The following is an 11,241-nucleotide window of genomic DNA, read 5'->3' as shown; positions in this document are numbered from 1 at the left end:
ATCGAGAAATTCAGCGTAACAAACACCACAAATATCGTCATTATCAATGTTGTCCTCCATGGCTATTTCAATCCGATGATATCTGCTAGTTATTACTTGCTGCTTATAACTGTTAGTGACACGGAATTCTTACTTATACATTTGCAATACACAAATATTTATAACTAAATAACAAATAGTTTACACTAATACTAATTGATTGATTGACAATTGAAAAATATTAATTTCAAACTTCCATCAATCTGCACAGAATATACAAATATACAATTGCCGAATACAAAAAATTAGACCGTAAATATTTCAAACATTCATATTAATTTTTAAACAATTAAAATACTATAAAGTAGAGACTGTTACAATTTAATAATTTATTTTAATGTTTTTTTCAATATACTCAAGTAAAACCTTATAATAATATTTACGTAAATAGTAATAACGTAATATTTTACTCCTTAATAAAAATTCATTTAATAATTATCTACGATTAACGTATATACTATAATGTTATAATGTTGTATATAGTACAATGTTACTAAACTTATTTATATATATATATATATATATATATATATATATATATATTTATATTTATATTTTTATTTAATAATATATAATTTTCAATATTACCATTACATGCAATCCATTAATAGTATAACAATTATATTTTAATTCATAATATTAAATTATTATTAAAATTAATATTGATCAACTGAACAAATATTAATTCTTCAAGCTTAATTTCAGAAACATTTAACCGACTTGTTTACTTAATTTTTACGTATTAGTTATGGATGATTTAAACAATGGCTTCAGTATTCTAAAAAGAGTTTATATTATCATATAACATGCAAAATGCCATTTATTTTAATTTGAAATAAGTTTTACTTAGTGTCTTACCTTCTAAGTCATTATTTTAACAATATTTATTTTTTATCTTTGTTCATATGATATTTGTAGTCTGTAGAATTTGTCTATAATGATTGCTATTCTCTATATCTAATATCTATCATGTCACCACAAGACTGTCACCAAATGCCCGTACTGATATTATAGGCGGTTTTCGCTGCCATGCACAAATTCAAGATTTACAGGTAATTAATATATATTTCTTTACAGTTATCTGCGTGTTTAGCACATAATCATATAACTCAAATATGAATTATTTGCACAATCATCATAACCTAACTTTTTTTATGTTCTACGTCACAAGTTAATATATGTTTGTAGATAGTTATTTTATCGTAAGTCAAATAAAAAACTGGTTAATAACCTATTTAATAATGTAACAATGTTAATTTTTATCGTTTCATCCGTGTATGTCGTGTTTTAAAACGATAAAGTTTAGTTTATTTGCTATACGCTGTTAAGTAGGCTATATGTTATTTTTAATTTCATTGTTGACTTAACAACGTGTTATGTTAATTTAAACATACATAACATCGATCAAATTTAATATAAAACAAATATTACGGCTAAGCAAAAAAAAAAAACGTTATTTTTGTTACCGTAGAATTGTAATTTTTTTTTTATAGAATAGGAAGGTGGCAAGCATATGGGCCACCTGATGGTAAGTGCTCACCAAACGCCCTTAGACATTGGCATTGCAAGAAATGTCAACCATCGCTTATAGCCAATGCGCCACCAACCTTGGGAAATAAGATTTTATGTCCCTTGTGCCTGTAATCACACTGGCTCACTCACCCTTCAAACCGGAACACAACAATATCAAGTATTGCTGTTTTGCGGTAGAATATCTGATGAGTGGGTGGTACCTACCCAGACGAGCTTGCACAAAGCCCTACCACCAATTTAACGTAATGTTGTGTGTAGCCGAGATGGCCTAGTGATTAGAACGCGTGAATCTTAACCGACGATCGTAGGTTTAAACCCTGGCAAGCACCACTGAATTTTCATGTGGTTCATTTGTGATTATAATTCATTTCGTGCTTGTCGGTGAAGGAAAACATTGTGAGGAAACCTGCATGTGTCGAATTTCATTGAAATTATGCCACATGTGTATTCTACCAACCAGCATTGAGCAGCATGGTGGAATAAGCTCCAAACCTTCTCCTCGAAAAGGAGAGGAGGCCTTAACCCATTAGTGGGACATTAACAGGCTGTTACTGTACTACTGTAAAGTAGTGTAAGATTAAGTCATAAGCTTGGTAAAGGAAAATATTTGAAATAAATATATACATATAACATACATATATATATATATATAATTTTTATGAATTATTTGTTTCTATTAATAAATAATTTGTTTTTGCTTTATATATTTAGTTGAAATATGTTTTATGTATTTATATGTGTTTTAAAAAACATAATTTCTTGATAAAATATTGTATTCATTTTCTAGTACAATAAATTATAATTTAGTGCAGTATAGTATCGGTGATCGGTAGTATAGTAAGGTAACAGACAATTTTTTTTATTTTTTTTTTTACATTTACTATATTACTACTTCAAGTTGTACAATTTGAAGGCATATTTTGTAATATTGAGTCAAATTGTAATAATAATAATATCCTAAGACATTTTTCACACACGGCCATCTGATCCCAAATTAAGCTTGTACAGAGCTCGTACTATGGAAACCAGACAACTGATATACTACATATACTATTTTTCTTTTGTAATTACATACTTATATACATAACTTATGTAGATTAATTACAAGGGCATATATAGTGATCTTTCTTACATACTAGATGATGAGTGAGCTGCAATAAATTGTTATAAAGGTTTATATAAATATTTTGTCATTGCTATCGCAAAACAGCATCAATAAAATAAAATTACTAATGTATATATAACCATAGTACTCGTATTTTGTCTGTATGGTTGGTATAATAAAAGTTTTCACGAGATAATGATTAAAATCAAATTAAGCATGTCTTAAGAAAAGTAAAAGTTAGCTAAAAATATCATGTTGAGTTACTACATAATATATATATGATCTCGGTTACTAGATCATAGAGTAGTAACCGAGATGGCCTAGTGGTAAGAACGCGTGAATCTTAAACGATGATCGTTCAAACCGGGCAAGTCCCACTGAATTTTCATGTGCTTAATTTGTGATTATAATTCATCTCGTGCAAAAGTGAAGGAAAACATTGTGAGGAAACCTGAATGTGTCTAATTTCACTGAAATTCTGCCATGTGTATTCTATTATCCCGCATTGGAGCAGCATGGTGGAATAAACTCCAAACCTTCTCCTCAAAGAGAGGAGGCCTTAGCCCAGCAGTGGGACATTCACAGGCTTTTACTTCACTGTACTGTACTATATATATGATGCAAAGCAGCTTCTTATAGTCTATTCCAACCACAAATAGCATACTGCCATAAACGACATTTTTACGTTTCATAAATATCTCTCCTCTTGAATCTGAAAAAAAGTTTTAGTGTTATTTACGAGTGAAAAAAAATCGTAGATATTTGTTGAAATGGATCACTTACAGTCAGGCTTGTCGATATTCTTTCAAATAATGAAATATTCAAATCGATCTTGCAATCTTGTTGTTTGGAAAGTGATGGAAATAGTAAAAAGAAAGTAACCGTTTGTAAATATTCAAATGCTGGGTCTCGTCACAGTTTGTTGTCCCCACATAATGTTTCCCTTCATGACAGAGCAATAGATGAATTATAAACATACTAAGCACAAGAAAAGTTGTAGGCTTTTATGGTCTATAAATTCTGGGCGGTCTCGTTGAAAAAATAAATCATACTTATAAGTTAAAATATTTTTTATTTATGTTGCAGATCTTGAAATGCGGTGATAGTCTTCAGATCAAACCTGTTCAAACAATATAAAAATTCAAAGCAACCTCTCCTGGAACCCAAATTCGAAATTGCATAGATAACAATATAAATCGTACGGGCACCACAACACGTCGAAGTTCAATAACTCGCGTGCGACATTATTCTCGGAACAAAACCGAGATTGGTCTATGTATCAGTGAACAGATATATTTTATTTTTTAAATATTTACAGCGTTGGTACGCTAGTTATATAGAATCATTCAACATGTCTGAACCGAAAGACTGTGTGGAGGAAATATGCAAGGGCGTGTCCGACCTTACGGTTCTATCGTTCAGGAAACTGGACGACGTCAAACGATTGGCCAAGCATTTCCACAACGTCATCAACCACCCCATCACTCAGCAGAGCGCTGTCGTTTTGCGTTATTTGAAGAACTTGGACGAGACACATCGCAAGATATTCCTTAAGAAACGCGATGGTGTCGAGGTTGAGTATATATTTACGACGGAGAAGAAGAGCAACCTGCAGAGGCAACGTTTCAACAGCTTGCCTATCAGCGAAGTGCCTGAGATCCTTAAAACTGAATTCCTGGTAGCGGAGACGGCGAAACAGAGTCATATCTGCACGGATTGTAAGGTCGAAATCGAGTTGAATGATGACGAACCGCTTATGGAATCCCTACAGAAACACTTCAATCTCGACGTCCATTTACCCAAGTTGAAAAGGGAGAGCATCGACGTGGCTGAACCAATTATCTTGCCCAAGATGTCCAGGCGTCTTTCCGCTATGGAGTGCGGTGATAACTCTGGGCACAGCATTGAGCATATAATACAATTAGTGAAGCCGATGGAAAAAATTGAAAAAACATTCCTCAGCAAGCTGGAAACGTCATTGATCAGACACTTGCCGGACAATTCCGAAGCAAGTATTGACGCAGCGGTGAAGTTCTATCAGACAATCTACGATAAGCTCTGCAACGATATGATGTCAATCGATTTTTCTACTCAGGCGAGTTCCGTCGCTCCAATAATAATGAGCATTAAGGACAACGTGAACCAGAATTTTGCTGCTGACGCTAACAAAAACTTCGAAAACGACGAAGGTGAGCAGAACAACGACAGACAACTCAAGAACCAAGTTAAGAAATATCGTTTCTACGGACCCATAGAGAATTTAATTGTTAAGCTGTTGATGAATCATAAACTTTTGACTCTTGTTGACGATCGGACGGGGAAACTCGCTTTCTTCTGCATGGCGTGCGAATATTACACGCTAAGATTTCGTTACGATAGCGTATTGAATCATGTGTTCAGTGAAACCCATATACACAATCTCGCTTGCATTCTGGACTCTGATGATAAAATACCGCAATTATCGAGAAACAAAACGACAATATTAAAAAAAATTAAGGACTTCAATGTGTGTATAACTAGACATTTGTTACACGATTTTGGAAAAACACGTGACTTAACCGATTATTGCACGCTATGCCAGGTTGTACTCGATACGAATGAAAAGATGATCTTGCATATATTAGAAGAGAATCATCTCGCAAGATTATCAGATAAGCTGTATCGTAAGATGAAAACGAAGAATCAAGACGGACCAGTCCCTGATGAATGGGGACCGAGGAGCTTGGATTGGGCAAAGTTTTTGGCAAGCGTCGGGAAACCATTAAACAATCGCGACCATGTTGTGATAGAAAATTTCATAAAACCGTCTGGGAAGATCGCTAATTATTGCACGTGCTGCGACATGACCTTACGCGGTCCAAGGCAGGTGCTGTTCAATCACATACGTCAGAAGAAACATTTGCGCAACGCGGCACCGCACAAACTATCCCTATTGTACAAAAATCATTGCCGTCCAGCCGAATATTTCGCTAGCTTCGGCAATTATTACGTATGTGCCATTTGTCCGAATTATGTCGCTCTGCCGTCATTCGCAGCGACTGTTGAACACTTTGAGAGTACAATGCACATCGAGACTATATCGAAATTGATAAATTCGGCCCTGAATCCAGATTATGATAAGGAATTGCTGGATATGAACAGAATTATCGTTGAAGATATCGTTAAGTGCGAACTATGCGACGTAACTTTCGCTGATATCAGCGAAGCAATAACGCACATCCTGTCGGACTTCGAACACCAGAATTCGATGGTCGAAGCGACAGTCAAAGCGAACAAAGCTGATATAATAAGTATATACATGCAAGGGAATTATATATTACACAGCGAAGGCGCTACGTTCACTTGCGTTCCATGTAAAGGGGTTTTTAATTCAATCCGATCCTTGTTATTCCATTTGGTATACGCTGAACATTTCAAAGAGAGACCGTCAGCGGAAAATGTCTTCCGTTTTTATTTAGAGTTGAAGCATAACGTTAACATGTTATCCAGGAATAAATACGTGTATTACGATTTCGGTAAGCTGAAGTGTGGTGTCTGTGATTCAGACGTTGACGATGGCGAGAACGCGAAACGCCACGTTTTGTCGCCGCGTCACCGTGAAAATATGGGGGCCAGTTACGTTAATATAAATTTAGATACATCTGCTATGGAATGAGGTGAGTGTTTCGTGATTTTATTGATTATTTATGTTACAGTTACTGGCCTCGTTGTGTTGAGCAGGTTTCTGAACGCTGTGAGGAGCGGTGGGGGGGGGGGCTGTTACAAACATGCCATGTTTGTAACAGCAAAACTTGGGAGATACTCATTCTATTTCATTTATCACTTTATTCTACCGCTAAACATTACTTAATATTGTTTAAAGGGTGAGTGAGCCAGTGTAAACTACAAGCACAAGGGACGTAACATCTTTGTTCCCAAGGTCGGGAGACGCATTGGTGTTGTAGTGAATGGTCGCTTACAGTACCAATGGCCCAATATGCCCATTTGCCGGTCCGTTTATTTGATGATATTAAACACATTAATTGCTATTAATTAATTTTTATTTAAATAATATCAAGCACGGGCCTTGATGGCCCCGTGATAAGAGGATTTGAAACTAAACCTGTTATGTCGAGTGCAAACTCACGCTTTCAAGTGCTTTGTTGCTTATAATTCATTTCGTGCTCATCGGTTAAGTAACAATTTATACCGAGAATTTTTCGACTGGAAATCCCAATAACTATCTGAGGGACTTCACATGAGCTCGAGATTTAAGTTCTTATAGCCCTTTTTTTAATGCTGGAAAAAGCCATTACGCGTTTCCCCCACGGGAACAGTGCGGGGGCGGGTATGTGGGGCTCGCCGGTGTCCAAGGCGCCGAGTGCGCCTCGAACATCGGAATGTTCGTCACGGTAGCTTGCACATGCTGCCGTGACGCTCTGACGGCAGGCCCGCCTACGCGGGCTAAGATCTTATAGCCCCTAGACCAACCAGGCTATACATATATATATATATATAAATATATATTATTATAATTGTTCTTTTTTTTCCAGTTATGAATGTACATCGCCACCCTGCTTCGCTCGGCATAGAATTTTAATCATGTTATACCAGTACGGGTGGAGTTATACTGAGTGAAATTTTAATAAATGAAATAATTTTCTAATTTTAGTATTGTTTTATTTATATAAATATAACCCTAATAATGTATTTAATTAATTTTGAAGTATGATTGGCATTTACAGATAATATAAGAATTGGTGCTGTTGAGGTTACATGTTTTTATAGATTGACATCATTGTGCTTTTTTTAAATTAATAATTGACATTTTGATTTTGTTTTTATTTATAATCTGCCAAATGTTGAATGTTTAATTTATTTTGAATCTGTAACATTGTAATAATTTGCATTCCATATTATATTATTATAGTTGAAAGTTGTTTCTTTTAATGTAAATTATACCTAATGTACAAATATTATCGCAATTCTTTTTTTGTTTTTTTTTTGATGAAATGAAAAATTAAACTGACGTCTGTCAAATTATTTGTCAACAGAGTCAACTGATAAGATTCCATCTAGCTCAGTGATACTTACACTTCTTTATAGGGGCCATAAAAACGTGATTCTGTCTTCGATTTTTACTGGCCCGACCTGGAATTTGAACCCAAGACCTCCGGGTCTGCCTTACTACTATACCAACGAGGTAGCCAAAATAAATATTAGTAATAGTAAAATCGTTAATTTTACGCTTAAACTTCGGAAAGGAATCGGATAAAATACCGTAAAATGGGGTAAATAGCAATGATTTTGAACTTTGACTAAAGAATTTGTTGACAATAACTGGTTTTGTAAATTTGTAATTATTTGCAATTTCTATTCACCCAACGAATGGGGCCAATAGAAACGCGTTAAGGGGTGAATGGAAAAACTGTTAGGGCTGCCAGAAAGTACTTTTATCCAACATGTAGAAATGTAAGGTTGTGTTTTTATAATTGTTCAGGTTTGAAAATGCTTACTGAAATTCAAATCTTGTGATTTTTATGTGGACCATATGCGCGTTCGCCTAGTAATTCAATAATAAAAAAACTACCCACACATTATGGACTTACTATCTATTAACTCGGAATCTATAAAAGTAATTATTTAGTTATGTTAATAGTTTTTTACAATCCTATTTATTTATCTCTATTGGCCCCCTACTAGTTGCTATTCGCTTATTAAGCATTTCTATTATTCCCTACTAGGTTTCTATTAGACCCATACTACTATTCCCAATTCTATAGATTCTCTTAACCCCTTTTATACAATAAATTCACCCATACTGTGATTTTAACAAATTGTTGAAGTTTATTAACGGATTCTCACTTATATCAACAGCCAATCATTGTCCACTGCTAAACATAGGCCTCTCCCAAGGCGCCAAAGCTCCCTGTCCGCCTTCCGCATCCAGTCGCTGCCCGCCACCTTAAGGTCATAAACATTCGTAATTCTCACTTGCCTTCACTGAATTTTTATAATTTATCATACATGAAATGAGATAAACACAAGAAACAGCACAATTCACAAACATAAGAAACAGCACAATTCACTAATGCCTCACACCTAAAACCAAGAGTTGCGACGGTTAAATTAAGCGCGTTTACAGAGGGTAGACTTTGAAGTAAGTTTTGAAGGATAAATGTCAATTTTGAAACTTGAAACATGTTACCAACGCAAAGAAAAAATGTTAATATGTAATCATTTAAAATTCTACCAAAACCCTTCATTAATAAATAGTCAAATATAAACCTTGAAAACTTTCTTGATATTTTTTTTATTCACCTCGCAATTTCTATTCACCCCGCAATTTCTATTCACCCCGCAATTTCTATTCACCCCTTTTTATTATTATCATTGCAAGTTATTTTACTTGAATCAATTTAAAAAATTGAAATTCTACTATTCTTTAACTCATCATAACAATGGGATTTATTCTTTGTCATATTATATACAAAACTGCTTGAAATATGACGGGCTGGTTGGTGTGGTTGGTATACTTGCCTTTCACGCTGAAGGCTGTGGGTTCGATCTCCACCCAGTACAGACATTTGTGTGCATGAACATGTCTGTTTGTCCTGAATCTGGGTGTAATTATCTATATAAGTATGTATTTACAAAAGAAAAGTAGTATGTGTAGTATATCAGTTGTCTGGTTTCCATAGTACGAGCTCTGCTTAGTTTGGGATCAGATGGCCGTGTGTGAATAATGTCTCAGGGTATAAAGCAATTTGAAAAATTTAATTTTTTTTTTTTTTTATAAAATAGGAAGGCGGACGAGCATATAGGCCACCTGGTGGTAAGTGGTCACCAACGCCCATAGACATTGGCACTGTAAGAACTGTTAACCATCGCTTACATAGCCAATGCGCCACCAACCTTGGGAACTAAGATTTTATGTCCCTTGAGCCTGTAATTACACTGGCTCACTCACACTTCAAACCGGAACACAACAATATTAAGTATTGCTGTTTTGCGGTAGAATATCTGATGAGTGGGTGGTACCTACCCAGACGAGCTTGCACAAAGCCCTACCACCAGTATAAATTGCTAATGTTTAACCGTAGGCGCTTTTTTGTTGTTATTTTATTGTATTTTTTATTTTAATAAAACAACGAATACACATGAGAAGCTTTAAACACATTATGCGAGTTATAAGTCTATGTGCTTACAGGCACAAGGGACGTAACATCTCGTAGGTTGGTGGCGTATTGGTGATGTAAGCGATGGTTAACAGTTCTTACAGTGCCAATGTCTATGGGCGTTGGTGACCACTTACCACCAGGTGGCCTATATGCTCGTCCGCCTTCCTATTCTATAAAAAAGTGCTCCCTCAGTAAAAGGAAACCACAGCATCCATCAGATATAATATATAGTATAGTAACAGCTAATATAAATTAAAATTATATACTTTACAAATTAAAAATGATAAGACTCAAAGAACTAAAGCAAAAAACAAAATTGCTTAAATTAAATAACTAAAATTAGGTAATAAAATGTGAAAAGCTAAATATAAAAGTAATACAAAAAAAATTCTATATCAATATCAACAGCCAATCGTTGTCCACTGCTGAACATAGGCCTCTCCCAAGGTGCGCCAAAGCTCCCTATCCTCCGCCTTCCGCATCCAGTTGGTGCCCGCCACCTTCTTAAGGTCATCGGTCCACCTGGCTGGAGGGCGTCCTACGCTGCACTTGCCGATCCGCGATCTCCACTCTAGGACTCGTCTGCTCCAACGGCCATCGGTCCTACGACATACGTGACCAGCCCACTGCCGCTTCAGCCTGCTAATTTTGCAAGCTACGTCGGTGACTCCGGTTCTTTTCCGGATAATCTCATTTCTGATCTTATCCTTCAAAGATACTCCGAGCATAGCTCGCTCCATAGCAAATAAAAAAAATACTAAATAATACAAATTTTTATTTGTCGACTAATATCCGTTATTAACATTACGTCACATTTACAATAAGGGTGCCTTATATGAAACGATTTTTTGAGGTTAACTTTAAGCAATAAATAAGTTAAATTTTATCCTTTATAACATTTGCTTTTAGCTTCAATTTTATATAAACAATTGGAAGTACACAATTGCTATCATATTTGTTACCTTTGTGTCACTCCATAATACTTTATTTTATTTTATTTTTGATTTGTATATTTTGTAATTGTGTTTGTAAATGGTGTGTTCTCCTGTAATCGGTTGTGCATAGTTAGTTTTAAGTTAATGTAAAAAGTGATTTGAATGCGTATTATATGCAACTCAGAGTCAGAAATGATGAAATCCGCTTTAACCAAAGTAAGCGACATAGGACTGCTAAATTGAAGTGGCAGTGGGCGGGGCACATCGCTTGCAGAACAGACAGCCGCTGGTGCAGAAAGGTTTTAGTTTCGATTACGGACTGGAACTTGGAAGACGCATTATGATGATGATAATGAAATAAATAAATATCAAGAAAATATTTATCACTTATAAGAGCAAAAAAAAAAACTTTAATAACTTAACCGTTATGAAAAAAAACCTTATAAGTAGGTACGTAGGTAATACCTAC

The 11,241-nt window shown here is 35.0% G+C and overlaps 1 protein-coding gene across 1 annotated transcript; it reads left to right on the top strand.

Moving 5' to 3' along the window:
• Positions 1 to 964: 964 nt before the first annotated feature.
• On the top strand, positions 965 to 7,327 carry LOC126779914 (uncharacterized). Its single transcript, XM_050504100.1, has 3 exons — positions 965 to 1,091; positions 3,764 to 6,333; positions 7,210 to 7,327. Exon 2 carries the CDS (start codon positions 4,029 to 4,031, stop codon positions 6,330 to 6,332), a length of 2,304 nt encoding a protein of 767 aa, XP_050360057.1. The 5' UTR covers positions 965 to 1,091; positions 3,764 to 4,028; the 3' UTR covers position 6,333; positions 7,210 to 7,327.
• Positions 7,328 to 11,241: the final 3,914 nt, after the last annotated feature.

This window comes from Nymphalis io, chromosome 30 (assembly GCF_905147045.1).
Source record: "Nymphalis io chromosome 30, ilAglIoxx1.1, whole genome shotgun sequence".
Classification (NCBI taxonomy): Eukaryota; Metazoa; Arthropoda; class Insecta; order Lepidoptera; family Nymphalidae; genus Nymphalis; species Nymphalis io.
Note: the sequence above shows the minus strand (reverse complement) of the source record. Positions and strands in the feature narration are given on the sequence as shown.

Coding starts and splice junctions, on each gene's coding strand:
- LOC126779914 (XM_050504100.1), top strand. CDS start 4,029: ATGTCTGAACCGAAAGACTGTGTGGAGGAAATATGCAAGGGCGTGTCC.